General features: G+C 38.7%; 1 protein-coding gene across 2 annotated transcripts in view; it reads left to right on the top strand.

Annotated features, from left to right (window-relative positions):
• The window catches only part of OCA2 (OCA2 melanosomal transmembrane protein), a 561894-nt gene that overhangs the window by 33206 nt on the left and 508356 nt on the right, over nucleotides 1-20332 (top strand). The window contains exon 2 of one of the 2 annotated variants that reach the window (XM_064570041.1): nucleotides 1549-1817. In XM_064570041.1, the coding sequence (XP_064426111.1) occupies nucleotides 1570-1817 (248 nt within the window). In that variant the 5' untranslated portion in view covers nucleotides 1549-1569. Of the gene's footprint in view, nucleotides 1-1525; nucleotides 1818-20332 lie in introns of both variants that reach the window. The other variant, XM_064570040.1, reaches the window with a different exon arrangement.

Raw genomic sequence — 20332 nt, 5'->3', positions numbered from 1 at the left:
GGCTTGGTGGTTGCATATTCTTTCAGTTTCTGCCTGTCCTGAAAGCTCTTTATCTCTCCATCCATTCTGAATGACAGCTTTGCTGGATAAAGTGTTCTTGGCTGCATGTTCTTTTCATTTAGTACCCTGAATATGTCTTGCCAGCCCTTTCTGGCTTGCCAGGTTTCTGTGGACAGGTCTGATGTTATTCTAATATTCTTCCCTCCATATGTCAGGAACCTCCTCTCCCTGGCTATTCTCAGGATTGTGTCTTTGGCTGTAAAATTAGCAAGCTTCACTATTATGTGTCAGTGTGTTGACTATTTTTATTGATTTGGGAGGGGTCCTTTCTGCCTCTTGGGCTCGAATGCTTGTTTCCTTCCCCAGATTAGGGAAGTTCTCAGCTATGATTTGCTCAAATATACCTTCTAGCCCTCTTTCTTTCTCCACCCCCTCGGGGGTCCCAATAATTCTGAGATTGGAACATTTAATGGTATCATTAATCTCTCAAATCCTTTTCTCTTGTGCTACTAGTAGCCTATCTCTGTTTTCCTCAACTTCCCTTCCACCAGCTTATCTTCTAGATCACTAATTCTCTCTTCTGCCTCATTTGCCCTGGCTGTTAGAGTATCCAGTTTAGATGGTATCTCATTCATAGCATTTTTTTAGTTCAGCCTGATTAGATCTCATATCTGCTCTTAGAGATTCTATATCGTCACTAGGGCTTTTTTCAAGCCTAGCTATTGACTTTATGATTACTATCCCAAATTCTATCTCTGACATCTTGCTTATATCCATATCCATTTGTTCTGTGGCAGAGGACATTGTCTCTGTTTCTTTTCCTTATTGAGAGTTCCTCCTCCTAGTCATTCTGTTGAGGGATGGTTGAGTGAATGAGCAGAGGCCAATTCTGTTGAGGGATGGTTGAGTGAATGAGCAGAGGCCAAAATATCAACCACAACCCAAGCAAGATGCACCCTAGCAAAATCCGAAGTGGTCAGAAGCCACAACCAAAAAACAAAGCCAAAATGAAACACAAGAATAAAATTAAAAAATTAAAAAAAATTTAAAAAGTGGGGGATGCAAAAACCCATAAAACCATAGGATAAGACAGAAACAAAGGAGAAAGTCCTTACCACCCAGAGTTAATATTTTGGAGGCTGGGTCTTTTTGGTCTTCTGTTCTATGCATATGCCATGTATATATTTATTTCAAGAAAAATATCCTAGTCTAACAATGTTGTTTTCTGTACCCTTAATATTTCCCACTACCAATCAGTATCCATTTAGATCATTTTTACATTACAACTTACTTAACTAATGCTTTCTTGTTGAATACTTAGGTCATGGCTAGTGTGAAATGTGCTACAATGTTCATCCTTGGAGATGAGCATACACTGTTTCCCATATGATATTAGAATGCTGGAACACTGGAAGGGCCTCATTATAAGAGACCAAAAAATAGCAAGGGTAGAGAGAGACTGAATGGATTCCATATGGGTTCCCTAAGGTGCAAACAATATTCCCAATTTGCTTTTCATCAACAGTGGCTTCTTTCTGGCTAACCTAGTGAGAAGAGTGAGAACGGAACATGCATCTAGAGAACAAAGATGGTGGGCTGACCTCTGGTGTGCTGGAGATGGAGCTACATCAGACATCTTCTCCCATGTGTGCTGGCCTGGGAAGGCCAGAACTGACAGGACCTGTCACCAGCAACTGCAGGCTACAGCAAGGAGTCAACAAAGCAGACCCCTCAACCCCCTACCCCACCAGGGCAGCTGGGCAGAGCTGTTGGGCGTCTGTGGACCGAGATTTTGATTCATTCCTCACAGAGCAGAGGTGAGTTTATAATAATTTTATCTTGTAAATGTGGAATTCACAAATATTGGATTTCTGTGAGTGGTTCCCCCATTTTTTGTTGGAAAATTTTCAGATATTATGCAAGAAATGCAAGAATCTTTCTAGCACTTTCCTGACCTGTTTTGAATGAATGCTTTTTCTAAAATGTGGCTAACATAACTCCAAAAGGTAATAAAAATAAAGAGAGATTTTTAGCATGAAATTTGCATTTACTAGATTATTTTAAGGCATTAAAAGTATTACATGACTTTAAAAAGGATATATATTTACATACTTATATATATAATATGCATATATATATCTTAGAACATGCTTTATTCCTACAAATATGTCAAGTGAATTAATTGAATATTGTTTTTCATGTTAGAAAAATCTAGATTTACATAAAAAAGAACTTTTGATAAACCCTTAAATATTTACCAAAGTAAAGCCAATAAATAGATATAAAAGCATCCTATAAGTGTCTTCATACCCATGTAGGGACATCTTGTTTACCCTGCAGATCTGGGTATCCTTGTTCCCACAGGCATTAAGTCCTGCTCAGGGCAGTTGCTCAGCCAGAACCTGACCCATACAGTACCAGTGGTCTAATGTTGAAAAAGGCAAAGCATCACAGAAATGCATACAAGTGTGGTGTAGAGCCCCACCACCTGCCATGATCCTGTCCCCTCTTCTTCTCTAGGGTAAGACCTATCCCAGCTTACTGTTGATCTCACCAATGTGCAGGTTCATACTTTTACTGTTTGTTTATGTATCACTAAATAGTATATGCTCCTGTTTTGCTCTTTTTGTCCAACTTGTTTTTGGGATTTGTCAGTGTGGCTGCCTGTAGTTTTTGTTAATTCATTTGGATTGCTAACATAAGATGTCAGTATATGAATATCCCACAGTTTATATGTCTTCTCCTGTAGGTAGCTATTCAGTGTCTACCCCACTCCCTAGTATTTTGCTATTAAAAACTACAACACATTTTCTCATATAGGTTTTCTAGGGTATAAGTGGGGGGATTCTCTAGAGTATCTCTCTACTTGAGAACGAATGTTGGTTCCTAAAGTGTATGCACCTTAGGATTTACTAGATGTACCAGATTCATAATTGTATCAATTTACCCTCCCACCTTTACAACACTTGGTGCTGGGGGACTTTAACATAAGAAGATGTGATACATGTGATGTGCTATGTCATGGTTTGCAAGGAAATTTACATTTCCTTGTTGACCAGGAAAGCAGACCTTCTTCCCACATGTTTACTAAACAGTTAGGTTTGTTTTACATAATGTACAATCTCATACATTTTGCTCAATTTTCTAATGAGGTGTTAATATTTGTCTTCTGTGTTGTGGGTTTTTTTTTTTTTTTAATACTTCATATTAACCATCTTTGGTCCTGTGTTGCAGGGTCTTCTCCCAGCCAGAAGATCATCTTTTCTTTTTAGCTATGATTTTTTAAAAAAGATTTATTTAATTATTTTAGAGAGAGAGCACAGTTGGGAGGGGCAGAGGGAGAGAGAGAATCTGAAACAGATTTCATGCTGAGCATGGAGCCCAGTGTGGGACTCGATCCCATGACCCTGAGATCACAACCTGAATCGAAACCAAGAGTCAGATGCTCAACCCACTGAGCGCTCCAGGTGCCCCTATTTATGTTTTTTTATTTTTTATTTTTTATTCTTATGTTAATCCCCATACATTACATCATTAGTTTTAGATGAAGGGTTCCATGATTCATTGTTTCTGCATAACACCCAGTGCTCCATGCAGAATGTGCCCTCCTCAATACCCACCACCAGGCTAACCCATCCTCCCACCTCCCTCCCCTCTAGAATCCTCAGTTTGTTTTTCAGAGTCCATCGTCTCTCATGGTTCGTCTACCCCTCCGATTTCCCCCGCTTCATTCTTCCCCTCCCACTACCTTCTTTTTTTTCTTAACATATATTGCATTATTTGTTTCAGAGGTACAGATCTGAGATTCAACAGTTTTGCACAATTCACAGCGCTTACCAGAGCACATACCCTCCCCAGTGTCTATCACCCAGTCACCCCATCCCTCCCACCCCACCCCCCACTGCAACAACCCTCAGTTTGTTTCCTGCGATTAAGAATTCCTCATATCAGTGAGATCATATGATACATGTCTTTCTCTGTTTGACTTATTTCACTCAACCTAATACCCTCCAGTTCCATCCACGTCGTTGCAAATGGCAAGATCTCATTCCTTTTGATGGCTGTATAATATTCCATTGTATATATATACCACATCTTCTTTAGCCATTCATCTGTCGATGGACATCTTGACTCTTTCCACAGTTTGGCTATTGTGGACATTGCTGCTGTAAACATCGGGGTGCACGTACCCCTTCGGATCCCTACTTTTGTATCTTTGGGGTAAATACCCAGTAGTGCAATTGCTGGATCATATGGTAGCTCTATTTTCAACTTTTTGAGGAACCTCCATACAGTTTTCCAGAGTGGCTGCACCAGCTTGCATTCCCACCAACAGTGTAGGAGGGTTCCCCTTTCTCCGCATCCCCGCCAACATCTGTCGTTTCCTGACTTGTTAATTTTAGCCATTCTGACTGGTGTGAGGTGATATCTCATTGAGGTTTTGATTTGGATTTCCCTGATGCCGAGCGATATTGAGCACTTTTTCATGTGTCTCTTGGCCATTTGGATGTCTTCTTTGGAAAAATGTCTGTTCATGTCTTATGCCCATTTCTTGATTGGATTCTTTGTTCTTTGGGTGTTGAGTTTGATGAGTTCTTTATAGATTTTGGATACTAGCCCTTTATCTGATATGTCATTTGCAAATATCTTCTCCCATTCTGTCAGTTGTCTTTTGGTTTTGTTGACTGTTTCCTTTGCTTTGCAAAAGCTTTTTATCTTGATGAAGTCCCAATAGTTCATTTTTGCCCTTGCTTCCCTTGCCTTTGGCGATGTTTCTAGGAAGAAGTTGCTTCGGCTGAGGTCAAAGAGGTTGCTGCCTGTGTTCTCCTTTAGGATTTGGATGGACTCCGATCTCACATTGAGGTCTTTCAACCATCTGGAGTCTATTTTTGTGTGTGGTGTAAGGAAATGGTCCAGTTTCATTCTTCTGCATGTGGCTATCCAATTTTCCCAACACCATTTGTTGAAGAGACTGTCTTTGTTCCATTGGACATTCTTTCCTGCTTTGTCGAAGATGAGTTGACCATAGAGTTGAGGGTCCATTTCTGGGCTCTCTGTTCTGTTCCATTGATCTATGTGTCTGTTTTTGTGCCAGTTCCATGCTGTCTTGATGATGACAGCTTTGTAATAGAGCTGGAAGTCCGGAATTGTGATGCCGCCAGCTTTGCTTTTCTTTTTCAACATTCCTCTGACTATGCGGGGTCTTTTCTGGTTCCATTCAAATTTTAGGATTATTTGTTCCATTTCTTTGAAAAAAGTGGATGGTATTTAGATGGGGATTGCATTGAATGTGTAGATTGCTCTAGGTAGCATTGACATCTTCACAATATTTGTTCTTCCAATCCATGAGCATGGAATGTTTTTCCATTTCTTTGTGTCTTCCTCAATTTCTTTCATGAGTATTTTATAGTTTTCTGAGTACAGATCCTTTGTCTCTTTGGTTAGATTTTTTCCTAGGTATCTTATGGTTTTGGGTGCAATTGTAAATGGGATCGACTCCTTAATTTCTCTTTCTTCTGTCTTGTTGTTGGTGTATAGAAATGCCACTGACTTCTGTGCATTGATTTTATATCCTGCCACTTGACTGAATTCCTGTATGAGTTCTAGCAGTTTTGGGGTGGAGTCTTTTGGGTTTTCCACATAAAGTATCATATCATCTGCAAAGAGTGAGAGTTTGACTTCTTCTTTGCCAATTTGGATGCCTTTGATTTCTTTTTGTTGTCTGACTGCTGTGGTTAGGACTTCCAATACTATGTTGAATAGCAGTGGTGATAGTGGACATCCCTGCCGCATTCGTGACCTTAGGGGGAAAGCTCTCAGTTTTTCCCCATTGAGAATAATATTCGATGTAGGTTTTTCATAGATGGCTTTTATGATATTGAGGTATGTACCCTCGATCCCTATACTCTGAAGAGTTTTGATCAAGAAAGGATGCTGTACTTTGTCAAAAGCTTTTTCTGCATCTATTGAGAGGATCATGATTCTTGTTCTTTCTTTTATTAATGTACTGTATCACATTGATTGATTTGCGGATGTTGAACCAACCTTGCAGCCCAGGGATAAATCCCACTTGGTCATGGTGAATCATCCTTTTAATGTACTGTTGGATCCTATTGGCTAGTATTTTGGTGAGAATTTTTGCATCCATGTTCATCAGGGATATTGGTCTGTAATTCTCCTTTTTGATGGCGTCTTTGTCTGGTTTTAGGATCAAGGTAATGCTGGCCTCATAAAATGAGTTTGGAAGTTTTCCTTCCATTTCTATTTTTTGGAACAGTTTCAGAAGAATAGGTATTAATTCTTCTTGAAATGTTTGGTAGAATTCCCCTGGGAAGCCATCTGGCCCTGGGCTTTTGTTTTTTGGGAGATTTTTGATGACTGCTTCAATTTCCTTAGTGGTTATAGGTCTGTTCAGGTTTTCTATTTCATCCTGGTTCAGTTTTCGTAGTTGATACATCTCTAGGAATGCATCCATCTCTTCCAGGTTATCTAATTTGCTGGCATAGAGTTGCTCATAATATGTTCTTATAATTGTTTGTATTTCTTTGGTGTTGGTTGTGATCTCTCCTCTTTCATTCATGATTTTGTTGATTTGGGTCATTTCTCTTCTCTTTTTGATAAGTTTGGCCAGGGGTTTATCAATCTTGTTAATTCTTTCAAAGAACCAGCTCCTAGTTTCGTTGATCTGTTCTACTGTTCTTTTAGTTTCTATTTCATTGATTTCTGCTGTGATCTTTATTATTTCTCTTCTCCTGCTGGGTTTAGGCTTTATTTGCTGTTCTTTCTCCAGCTCCTTTAGGTCGAGGGTTAGGTTGTGTACTTGAGACCTTTCTTGTTTCTTGAGAAAGGCTTGTATTGCTATATACTTTCCTCTTAGGACTGCCTTTGCTGCATCCCAAAGATTTTGAACAGTTGTGTTTTCATTTTCATTGGTTTCCATGAATTTTTTTAATTCTTCTTTAATTTCCTGGTTGACCCATTCATTCTTGAGTAGGATGCTCTTTAGCCTCCATGTATTTGAGTTCTTTCCGACTTTCCTCTTGTGATTGAGTTCTAGTTTCAAAGCATTGTGGTCTAAAAATAGGCAGGGAATGATCCCAATCTTTTGGTACCGGTTGAGACCTGATTTATGACCTAGGATGTGATCTATTCTGGAGAATGTTCCATGGGCACTAGAGAAGAATGTGCATTCCATTGCTTTGGGGTGGAATGTTCTGAATATGTCTGTGAAGTCCATTTGGTCCAGTGTGTCATTTAAAGTCTTTATTTCCTTGTTGATCTTTTGCTTAGATGATCTGTCCATTTCAGTGAGGGGGATGTTAAAGTCCCCCACTATTATTGTATTGTTGTCAATGTGTTTCTTTGCTTTTGTTATTAATTGCCTTATATAATTGGCTGCTCCCATGTTAGGGGCATAGATATTTACAATTGTTAGATGTTCTTGTTGGATAGCTCCTTTAAGTATGATATAGTGTCCTTCCTCATCTCTTATAACAGTCTTTGGTTTAAAATCTAATTTGTCTGATGTAAGGATTGCCACCCCAGCTTTCTTTTGGTGTCCATTAGCATGGTAAATGGTTTTCCACCCCCTCACTTTCAATCTGGGGGTGTCTTTGGGTCTAAAATGAGTCTCTTGCAGACAGCATATCAATGGGTCTTGTTTTTTAATCCAGTCTGTTAGCCTGTGTCTTTTGATTGGGGCATTTAGCCCATTTATATTCAGGGTAACTATTGAAAGATAGGAATTTAGTGCCATTGTATTGCCTGTAAGGTGACTGTTACCATATATTGTCTGTGTTCCTTTCTGGTCTATGTTGCTTTTAGGCTCTCTCTTTGCTTAGAGGACCCCTTTCAAGATTTCCTGTAGGGCTGGTTTTGTGTTTGCAAATTCCTTTAGTTTTTGTTTGTCCTGGAAGCTTTTTATCTCTCCTTCTATTTTCAATGACAGGATAGCTGGATATAGTATTCTTGGCTGCATATTTTCCTCATTTAGTGCTCTGAACATATCCTGCCAGTCCTTTCTGGCCTGCCAGGTCTTTGTGGATAGGTCTGTTGCCAATCTAATGTTTCTACCCTTGTAGGTTACATATCTCTTCTCCTGAGCTGCTTTCAGGATTTTCTCTTTGTCTATGAGACTCGTAAGTTTTACTATTAGATGTCGGGGAGTTGACCTATTTTTATTGATTTTGAGAGGGGTTCTCTGTGCTTCCTGGATTTTCATGCCTGTTTCTTTCTCCAAATTAGGGAAGTTCTCTGCTATAATTTGCTCCATTATACCTTCTGCCCTTCTCTCTCTTTCTTCTTCTTCTGGGATCCCAATTATTCTAATGTTGTTTCATCCTATGGTATTGCTTATCTCTCGAATTCTGCCCTCGTGATCCAGTAGTTGTTTATCTCTCTTTTTCTCAGCTTCTTTATTTTCCATCATTTCATCTTCTATATTACTGATTCTCTCTTCTGCCTCATTTATTCTAGCACTTAGCGCCCCCATTTTTGATTGCACCTCATTAATAGCCTTTTTGATTTCTACTTGGTTGGATTTTAGCTCTTTTACTTCTCCAGAATGGGTTTCTCTAATAACTTCCATATTTTTTTCAAGCCCAGCTAGTATCTTTAAAGTGATGATTCTGAACTCTAGATCTGACATCGTACTAATGTCCATATTGAGTAGGTCCCTGGCAGTCGGTACTACCTCTTGTTCTTTTTGTTGAGGTGATTTTTTCCGTCTTGTCATTTTGTGCAGAGGAGAATAGATTAATGAGAGAACAAAATGCTAGCAGAGTAACCACGTCCCCAGAAAATATACTCTAAACAAATCAGAAAAGACCTGAAGCAGTGGGATAAGAAAGGGAAAGAGAGAAAAAAGATAAAGAAAAAAAAAAGAAAAAGAAAAAGATAAGTTAAAAACAAAAACAAACAAAACAAAACAACAACAACAACAACAAAAACCAGAATGTGATTAAATATGATCAGGCTGGTATATAGATCAGTGCCACACACTAGATTTGGGGTGTATTTTGGTCTTTTAGAAGAAATTGCATCCCAAAATTTTAAAGGAAGAAAAACTTATATATGTCCAAAAATAAGGGTTGATATGTTGAAGGGATGGAATATGACTGTAAAAATGGAAAGTATAAAAAATTTTATAAAAGGAATTGATAAGAAGTTGTTTGAAAAAAGAAAGAAGAGGATTTAAAAAAAGAAAAAAGAAAAAGAAAAAAAAAAGGAGAGGATGTGATCAGCCAGGGGAGTAGAAAACACCATATACTAGAGATTTAGGGTATATTTTAATCTGTTAGAAGAAACTATCTCAAAATTTTAAAGAGAGACCTATTTATATATATAAGCCAAAAATATGGGTAACTACTCTGAAGGTATAGAATATGACTCTAAAAATGAAAAATAAAAATGTTTTTTTTTTTTTTAAAAGGGATTGATAAGATGTTGGTTGAAAAAGCGAAAAAGAAAAATTCAAAAAAAAAAAAAAAAGACAAAAAGACAGTTAAAAAAAATTTAACTTTAAAAGACTAAAGAATCATGGTAAAAAGCCGTGAATTCTATGTGCAGTAGTGCCCTAGCGCTGGAGTTCTGCCGTTCTCATTGATCAGTAAACTTGGTCTTGGCTGGCTGTTCTCGCTCATCTTCTGGGGAGGGGCCTGTTGCCGTGGTTTCTAAATGTCTCTGCCGGAGGCGGAATTGCCCCACCCTTGCCCCCTCCTGGCTAAGTAATCTGCTCTGGTTTGCTCTCCGGGGCTTTTGTTCCCTGCGAGCTTTCCGTACAGCTTTGGAGGCAGAGAATGAAAATGGTGGCCTCCCAATCTCCGCCCCGGAGGAGCCGAGAACTCGGGGCCCCCCTCCTCAGTGAGCCCTCAGAGAAAAGCCGTCAGTCACTCCCGTCTCCCCGGTCTCCGGCCGCACTCTGTGCTCGCCCGGCCCGTGACTGCGCGTTTCTATCTCTGGCACCCGACCCCGTGTGGAGTCTCCAAGCCCAGCAGATCCTTGCGGTGCACTCCCGCGCGGCTCCTCCCGGGGGAGGAAGGTGAGTCTCCCCGGATCTGCTGCTTGTTGGGTCCCTGCTGGTGGAGCAGTGGCCTGACTGTGCCGCGGATCACAGTTTATGGCAATCCCAAGCTGAGAGCCCGCGCCTGGGCTCCGCCTCTGCAGCCAGCTTCGCTGCTCCGTTTCCTGGGAGCTCTGCCACACTCAGGCACCCCCGGTCTTTCTGTGACCCCGAGGGTCCTGAGACCACACTGTCCCAGAGGGTTCCACCCCCTGCTTAGCCATCGGAGTGATTTCCCTCAGCGGAGCAGACTTTTAAAAGTTCTGATTTTGTGCTCCGTGGTTCTATCACTTGCCAGAAGCGGCCGACGGAGGCCCCTCCCCCGCCATCTATCCTCCCGAATATCACATCGGATTCACTTCTCCGCATCTCCTACCTTCCAGAAAGTGGTCGCTTTTCTGATGAGAGAGTTGTTGCTCTTCTTTTCTTCGATCTCCTGTTGAGTTTGTAGGTGTTCAGAATGGTTTGATCCCTATCCAGCTGAATTCCCTATCCACCTGAAATCCAGGTCTCCTACTCCTCCGCCATCTTGCTCCGCCCCCGCCTTATGTTTTTTTTTTAAGTAAAGTATTTAATATGATTATATTTGTAAATCTTTCATGGTTTTGTACTCTTTTTTTGGCGTTAATATTTTTAAGCTTAGATATTTTTAAGAACTCCATTTCCTCTCTGATTTCATAAAAATTGTCTCCTGTTTTCTAAAAGTTTTAAACTTTGCTCTTTAGATTTAGCTCTTTTACCAACCTGGAATTTATTTTTAAATCACCTTTCCTTCCCCTCTCTTCTTTCATCCTTCCTTCTTTAGTACTTAAAAATATAATAATACATACCAAAAAACAAAACAAAACAAAAAAACCCCCAAAACCCCGTACAGCTTTTGATAAAAATTTTAGGTCTGAAATGCATGAATAATTAATGGCACCTTGGAAGGTGAAGGAATACCTCAAGAATTTCTATGTAGGATTGGATTAGGGCAGACTGTGGGGAAGCTGGGGCTGAAGACTTTCTTTGGAAGCTGTGTTGACCTGGTACATCAGCTATCTTTTGCCAGACACCAAATACAAACTTCACCATGTGGGTTGTAGGGTGGTGTCTAACCCCTTATGCCAGTGCAGGTGTGGCTGCCAGCTGACTTAGGGGCCCCATGGGCCACCTGCCTCTCATCCTTCCAAAGGCTTCATCACTCAGGAGCGGAGGTGGTCATAAGCTTCTGCCACCTCATGTTTGCTAACATCTCACCAGCAGACTGAAGGTCATAGTCACATCTTGTGCTGTGAGGGTCACCAGATAGAATGTAGGTTGCAAATGTGAATTTCAGATAAAAATGAATAAAAATGAAAGTAAAAAAAATTACTTGTAGTTTATCTGACACCAGATTTGCCTGGGCACTCTATTTTTATTTGCTAAATCTGACCACATGTTGCTCAGGATATGCTCCTCTCTGGAGACTAGAGCTCCTGTGGGCCAAAGGTGACCATAGTTATGTCCTGTGACAGCCCTGCTGGCTGGGTGGTGCAGGGAAGGTCCACAGGTTGGGAGCAAGGGGGTTAAGAGTAGATGGCAGCCAGGAGGCAAAGGCCATAGGGGAGACAGGTCCCAGGGCCAGTAGAGATGAGTACTCTTGAGGCACAACTTCTGCTGAGCTTGTTCCAGGAGAGGGAGCAACAGTAACCAGGAAACCTGTAGGGACAGCTCACAAAAGACCCAGGGGGATGGCTCTTGGCTAGTCCTACCATGATGTAGGCCCTTAGGAGAAGGACCAGCTTGGTGTGAGTGGCTGTGAGTATGGAGGGTGTAGTGCTATCCACACATATGCACTTACATGAGGCCCTGAACCAACATGCTTCTCCTGAGCAGGCATGTGCTGGTGTTGTATGGTCACTTCAGTTTGCATCTTTTTAAAGGTTATTTGAGGGCTTCATTACATTTTGCACTTCTTATTTCATGAAAATAAGTATAAAATAAAAAGAGACATGCTCATATTGGTGATAAAACATAGAGGTCTTTTAAACCTAATATAGGTAAGGCAAGATGGAAATCACGGGATATGCAAAAAACAACCAACTTTTTAGCCTCAGAGGATTTAAAACTTATTAGCTATTACAGGTTTGTTTATGAAGAGAATGAAACTAAAGAATGCTATGAGGTGCTACAAATACACTGCTTAATATTGTGCTGAAAAGGTAATTTGGGATTTCATATTTTTTAACTTTCCAAGAACAGTCCCCTTGCAAACTGATCATTTGCTGTTAATTCTGAACAGAAGGGAAGCAGGCAGAGGTTTGTAGCTGTTGCACTCCTTTTGTCCTTTGACTTCCGAGAAGTCTAGGGACAGTTTTTCAGATCAGTTACATCACCTGTGTACAAGCTGGTTAGTAAGTGTTTTCTTAAAACTATTAAAATCTTTGTGAAACAAGGCAGGGTAGAGATAACATGACTATCATGTCATTAATACCACCCTGTTTTGTATCCTGTAGCTTTTAGAAAGTTCTGAAATCAAATAGTGTGAGTCTTCCAGCTTTGTTTCTTCTCAATATTGTTTTGGGTATTCTATGCCCTTTGCCTTTCCATATAAATGCTATCATAACCAGGTCAATTCAAAAAACTCTGCTGGCATTTTGATTGGAACTGCACTAAATCTATATGATGTTTAGGGGGGATTGATATCTTAATAATATTGAGTTTTCTTATCCAAGAAAATAGCATATCTCTCCATTTATTTTGTTCTTATTTATCTCAGCAATGTTTTATAGTTCTCAGTGAACAGGTGCTGGACATATTTTGTTAGATTTATCTATAAATAGGACATTTTTGATATTTTTAAATGGTGTTTTTAAACATTAATTTATATTTCTTCATTGCTAATATATAAAATATAATTGATTTTTGTGCATTGATCTTATATCTTTGCTAAACTCATTTATTCTAGTAACATTTTTTGTTTACAAATTTTTGGCTTTTCTAAGTAGATAATCATGTCTGTGAATAAAGACAGTTGTACAAATCAACAATAAAAATCAATTGTCTTTCTATTCACCAGTAATGAATAATCTGAAAATAAAATTAATGAAATAATTCATTAATTTTCATTAATAGAAAATAATAATGAAAATAAAATTAAGAAAACAGTTCCATTCACAAAAGCATTAAAAAGAATAGAATTCTTAGGATTATATTTATTAATACTCTTATAACTGAACACCAAATGATTTTGCTGAGAGAAATTAAAGGAGATTTAGATAAATGGAGAGACATTCAATGTTCATTGATTGGAAAACAATATTATTAAGATGATAATTTTTCCTAGATTGATCTATAGATTTAACACAATCCCTAAAACAATCTCAGCAGGATTTTTTTTTTTCAGGGGCAGAAATTAGTGAACTGATCCTAAAATTTATATGGAAAGGCAAAGAATCCAGAATAGGCAAAAGAAAATGAAGTTCAGAGACCCTTTTCTTCTAAATTTCGGAACTTGCTTTAGAGAATGATATCAGTAAAATGGCAGAGTAGGATGTTCTTAGCTCTTGTTCCCTCACAGAAACATTGAAAAACAAGCAGAAACACTCAGAACCAATATTGTCAGAACTCTAGAAATCAGTAAAAAAATTATAGCAACCAAGCAAATGCCAAACCAAGTGAAAGGCAAATTGAAAATGGTAAGAAAGTTTTGTGGCATTTTTCTTAGCCTTGCCCTACTCCTTCCCCATCATGGTGGCAGGTTTTTTTTTAATTTTTAAAAATTTTTATTAAATTAAATTAATTTACAAATAGTGTGTTAGTTTCAGTCATGGTGGCAGTCTTAAAACATGGCAGACCAATCTTAAAACTTGGTCCCTGGTTCCAGATAGAGCAAAACAGACCTTATTGCAAATTATTGTGTGTGTCTTTTCCAACCTATCTGGGGCCCAGCTGAAGGACTGACAGAGCTTCTCATCTCTGTTTTACCTAACCTGGAACAGTGTGTAAAAGTGTTGGGCATTGCTTGAAAACACTGTAAGAGGATCTAACAAACTGCAGATGTCTGGTGGAGAAGCTTACTGGTTGAGATGTACAACAGAGTGCCTATGCCCCAGGTGTAAAACCTGGGGAGAGTCTTTGGAAAAGTAGGATATTCAAAAGTACACATGTATATGGGGGAATTTAGAAAGCCACACATAGGGCAAGTTGCATGCCAGAAAAGACTAGAGAAGACCCTGAACTTTTATCTCAAGCTTAGCCCTAGTTCCAGTGGAAGACTTGCTAAATGTTGATGGAGTACCCCAGAACAGAGCCAATCTGCAGACTGAGAAAAGTGTTAGTGTTTTTTGTATGTGTGTTTTTTCTTTCTTTTTCTTTTTTGGTTTGTTTACTTAAGTTCCTGGCATTCAAGGAAATCTCTGTCAAAACATTAACTGAACATGAGCTAAAGGAATAGACTTTAGTGATCACACACAAGTAGGAATACAGTCTTTGGAAAAAGACTCTGCTGCTCCCCTTGCTTGTGCTCTCCCCCTCTCTGTCAAATAAATAAATAAAATCTTAGACCAGTTTACAGGAAAAATCTTTTTTGGTTTGTCTTTTCCTTCAGTTGTTTTGTTTCTTAAATTCCAGATATGAGTGAAATTATATAGTATTTGTCTTTCTCTGACTGAATTATTTCACTTAGCATTATGCTATCTATATCCATCCATGTTGCAAATGGCAAGATTTCATCCTTTTTTTATGGCTGGGTAATAGATGGACTTCTTTATCTATGAATCTGTCAGTGGACACTTGGGCTGCTTTCATAATTTAGCTGTTGTAAATAATGCTGCAATAAACCTAGTGCTGCATGTATCTTTTCAAATTAGTGTTTTTGTATTCTTTGGGTAAATATCCAGTAGTGGAATTACTGGATCATATGGTAGTTCTATTTGAATTACTTTGAGGAACCTCCATACTGTTGTCCACAGTGGCTGCACCAGTTTGCACTCCCACCAGCAGTGCACAAGTGTTCCTTTTTCTCCACATCCTCACCAATACTTGTTTCTTTCTCATCAGCTTTAAATGATGATTTTATAAAGCAGTAATTATAAATCTGTGGTGGAGGGTATACAATGTATAAAAGCCTAATATGTAGCCCATAATAGTATAAAATACTTGAGGGAACACATATGGGAACAAATTTTTGTTTATAATTGAAATTAAGTTGATACTAATTCTAACTAGATTATTTTAAGATGATATTGGAATCTAGAAAGAACATAAATACATGGAGAATAAGTAATATGCTACTAAACAAAGAATGGGTTAACCAAGAAATCAAAGAGGAAATTAAAGAAAATACATGGAGACAAATGAAAATGAAAACACAACAGTCCAAAATCTTTGGGATGCAGCAAAAGAAGTTCTAAGAGGAAAGCTTATAGCAGGACAGGCCTACCTTAAAAGCAAGAAAAATCTCAAATAAACAACCTAACCTTACATCTAAAAGAGCTAGAAAAAGAAGAACAAAACCTAAAGCCAGTAGAAAGAGGGAAATAATAAAAATTAGAGCAGAAATAAATGAAATAGAGACTAAAAAACCAATAGAACAGGCCAATGAAACCATGAGCTGTTCTCTGAAAAGATAAAACTTTAGCCATACTTATCAACAAAAAAGAGGACACAAATAAATAAAATCAGAAATGAAGGAGGAGAGACGATAACCAATGCCATAGAAATACAAAGTATTATGATAATATTATGAAAAATTATATGGTAACAACTTGGACAACCTATAAGAGATGAATAAATCCCTGGAAACATATAGCCTCCCAAAACTGAAGCAGGGAAAAATGTAAAATTTGAACAGACTGATTACTAGCAATGAAATTGAATCAGTAATGAAAAAACTCCCAACAAAAAAAGTCGAGGACCAGATGACTTCACAGGTGAATTCTATCAAACATTTAAAGAAGAATTAACACCTATTCTACTCAAACTATTCCAAAAAATAGAAGAGGAAGGAAAATTTCCAAATTCATTCCATGAAGCCAGTATTATCCTGAGGGTACACTAGAAAATATCTGTTTGATTCAAAAGAATGAAGTAATGGAGAAATTGAGGAACAAAAAGTCATGAAATGTATAGACAAGAAATACCAACATGACAGATAAATCCTACATTTTAGTAATAACATTAAATGTAAATGGATTAAACACCAACAAAAAGGCAAAATTGGTGAAAAGGATATAATAAATGATGCAAGGATATCCTATCTACAAGAGATACACTAAAATCAAAGTCACAAATAGGTTGAAAGTAAAAGGATGGAAAAAGATATATCATCAAAACAGTAATCAAAAGAGAGATTAGAGAGGTGATACTAATATTAGTCAAAATAGTCTTTAAGTAAAATATTGTTACTAGCGTCAAGGAAGATTTCCTGATTATGAAATGATCAATCTGTCAAGAAGCTATACCAATTATAAACATATATGCACATATATTGTCACTAAAGACAATACATTTTATGATCCCATATATATGCAGTATCATAAAGACAGAAAGTAGATTAGTAATTGCTAGGGCTGAGGGGAGGCAGGAATGAGGAGTGACCACTAATGGGTATGAGGTTTCTTTTGGAGGGATTGAGGATAGTCTAGAATTAGATAGTGGTGATGGTTGAAATACTTTGTGAATAGACAACAAGACACTGAATTGTACACTAAAAAAAAACAAAAAACAAAACAAGATTGTATGATGTCTCATATTTGAAACAACAGGAGGAAGTTAGGGTAGGTTGACATTATTCACAGCTGTTGTAACCAAAGCAATAAGTAAGAATATTAAATTGGTGGCTGCAATTAACTGAATGTTTGTGTTCTTAACCTAAATGTGATGGTATTAGGAGATGGGGTCTTTGGGAATTAGAATATTTTTCCCCCCAACACCAAACAATTCTCCAATTCTCCACAGACATTGACTGGGTATCCCACAGATTTAACTCAATTCTGACACTATGTGGAGATAGTAGCAGATCCCGCAGGTTAAAGGCTCAGTCCCATGAGACTTGAAAGTCTTCAGATGTCAGTCACAAGTCCAGGTTATCTGTGCTTCTGACCAACTGGCTATAAATTGGAGGTTTCCACAATCCTTCCCCTGCCCCAGGTTTGATTAGACCAGTTTACAGGAAACCAGATTAATTACAGATTACTTGCTAATTACAAAGATTATTAAAGGATATGAATGAAGACATATGAGGAACAAGATCCTGAATGCAGGAGCTTCTTTCTCTATGGAGTCTAGGGACTCCCAAACAGGGATGCATTATGGTTCACCAACCTGGGGTCTTTCCAAACCCTGTCCTTTTGGGTTTTCATGGAGGCTTCAAGGCATGATGGATGAAATCATTGGCCATTGGTGACTAATTCAAACTGTAGTCCCTCTCCCCTCCCCAGAGGTCAAGGAGTGGGACTGAAAGTTGCAACCCTCTAATCATGGTTATTTCCCCTAGCAGTCAACCTCCCCCCCCCCCCCCCCCCGATCGGTTAGGTGATTTCTAAAAGTCATCTCATTAACATAAGTTTATTTGTGGTTGAAAGGGGCTTGTTATGAATAATAAGACACTCATTTCACTTTTATGGCTCTGAAATGATTTTAGGAACTGAGGACTAAAGACCAAAAACAAAACAAAACAAAAAACCAAGATGCTCCCAATGCTCTTATCACTTAGGAAATTCCAAGGGCTTCAGGAATAGTAAGCCTGGAACTGTGGATGAAGAACAAAATATATATTTATTATAAATTAATCTATCACAGGAGATTCTGCCCTCACAAATGGGATTAACGCTTTTGTAAAAAGGATCCCAGCAAGTTCTCTGACCTTCTTTCTGCTGTGTGAGGGCACAATGAGAAGTTGGCTGTCTGTAACCTGGAGGAGCTTCCTTACCAGAACCAGACCATGCCGGCACCCTGATCTCAGACTTCCAGTCTTCAGAACTGGGAGAAATAAATTTGTGTTGTTTGTGAACAACTCAGTCTATGGTACTTTGTTATAGCAGTCCTGAACTGACTAAGAGAGTGGCAATACAGTCATCATTATTTATAATACTATTGCAAAAATGTCCACAGGAATTAACTGAAAATATACTGAAACTATACAGTAAAGTAACAGTATGTACCAGCAATAACCAGCAAGAAAGTATTCTTTTAAAATGCATCTCATTCAAAATAAACATGTCTGGAAATGCTCTTACTAAATAAGATATATGGCATTTACTAATCAGAATATAAAATTATAAAATTAGAAGAGTTGCATGGGAAGTTAGGTTTATACACTTAGATAAGAAGGCAAAGTAAAAAAAAAAAACCCTCTCTGTAAATTAATGTATAGATTAATGTAATTTATAGATTTAATGAAAATAAATACCATGGGCATTATAAACAACAATGTTAACATCTGGCTTCAAGACTGTCATTTACACTCATTATTTTGTCTGCAGCTCTCTTTGTTACTATTTGCATGGAATATTTTCTACCTTTTTATTTTCAACATATTTGTGTGTTTAGATCTAAAGTGAATACCTTGTATACAGCATATACTTGGTTTTTGCTTTTTAATTTATCTTGTAAGTCTTTGTGGAGAAAACAGGGGGCGCCTGGCTGGCTCAGTAAGTTAAGCGTCTGCCTTTGGCTTGGGTCATGATCCTGGAGTCCCAGGATGGAGCCCCACATTGTCAGGCTCCCTGCTCAGTGGGGAGACTGCTTTTCCCTCTCCCGCTGCCCCTCCCCCTGCTCATGCTCTCTCTCTCTCTCAAATAAATAAAATCTTAAAAAAAGAGAAAAAGAAAAGAAAAATGAGAAAACACCAGATGGTCTTCGAAATCACTTTTTATGAACACATCAGAGAGCTAATGTCACAGGCCTACTAACTAGCCAAAAATCTAGGAAAAGACCAGTACCTCCAATGAGAAATGGAGCACTAGCACTGTCTAACCCTAGGCGGAGTACAGGAGGAATTCGGTATTAAGGAAGAAAAATTCAACTGAATAAGTTTGAAGATCTAATTGGCTTTATTAAGTGATTAGGGGAGCTCATAGAAGTTGTACAAAATGGAAGGTTTTTCTAGGAAGGAGAGTGGGGAAGGAAATTATTAGTAAAAGAAAAGATTGTTTCAGGCAAGGTCACTTTCCCTTAGGGGAAAGAGCAGGGGGTCTTTTTTTTTTTATTATTTTTTATTATGTTATGTTAATCACCATACATTACATCATTAGTTTTTGATGTAGTGTTTCCATGATTCATTGTTTGTGTATAACACCCAGGGCTCCATGCAGAACATGCCCTCCTTAATACCCATCACCAGGCTAACCCACCCCCCACCCCGCCTCCTCTCTAGAACCCTCAGTTTGTTTTTCAGAGTCCATAGTCTCTCATGGTTTGACTCCCCCTCCGATTTCCCCCCCTTCATTCTTCCCAGGGGGTCTTTTTAAAAAATATTTTATTTATTTATCTGAGAAAGAGAAAGAGAGACTGGGAAAGAGAGAGAGAGGGAGGACAAGAAGACTCCATACTGAGCACAGAACCCGACAGAGGGCTCAATCCCACAACCCTGAGATCATCACCTGTGCTTAAATCAAGAGTCAGAGGCTTAACCAACTGAGCCACCCAGGCACCCCAGAGCAGGGTGTCTTATCATGTAGATTATCTAATCTTCCTTTGGGGATGGAGGGCCCGTGTGACAGTTTACCTCATTTGTACTGAGCAGAAAATTCCCGACTGGCCAGATAAGACTGCATTTCCGGAGGAGGTTGGAACTGCAATTAGGTATTAAGCCCTGGTTTGTGATGTGGCCTGGCATAAGTGACTCCATTTTGGGTCTGTCTGTGTGTGTTTTCAATGGGGGTATAGTAAGAAAAAAACTAATTTTCTTAATGAGTTGCTAAAACCCGAGTCTGGGCTTGCATGAGAATTTAGAACCCCTGGGTACCACAGATGCCAGGAGTGGGTGCACACACTTTCACGGTCTTGTCCATCAACCTCCAATGGGCACTTAAGAAAAAGAATGGAAATAGGGTGGGACACAGGATTGTGATCCATCTTTGTGTATGGTATGAGGTAAGGATCTAATGAAATATTTTGTTTGTGGATATCCAATTGTCCCAACATTATTTGTTGAAAAGACCCTTTCCCAGCAATTGCACTACTAGGTATTTATCCAAAGGATACAAACATAGTGATTCAAAAGGGCACATGTTCCCCTGCATTTATAGCAGCAATGTCCACAATAGCCAAACTATGGAAAGAACCCAGATGTCCACCAACAGGTGA

This window comes from Mirounga angustirostris, unplaced genomic scaffold, assembly GCF_029215605.1.
Source record: "Mirounga angustirostris isolate CCGP_5_RB_7025 unplaced genomic scaffold, mMirAng1.0.hap1 SCAF_9, whole genome shotgun sequence".
NCBI classification, from domain to species: Eukaryota; Metazoa; Chordata; class Mammalia; order Carnivora; family Phocidae; genus Mirounga; species Mirounga angustirostris.
The sequence above is the reverse complement of the archived record's forward strand: the minus strand, read 5'-3'. Positions and strand labels throughout refer to the sequence as shown.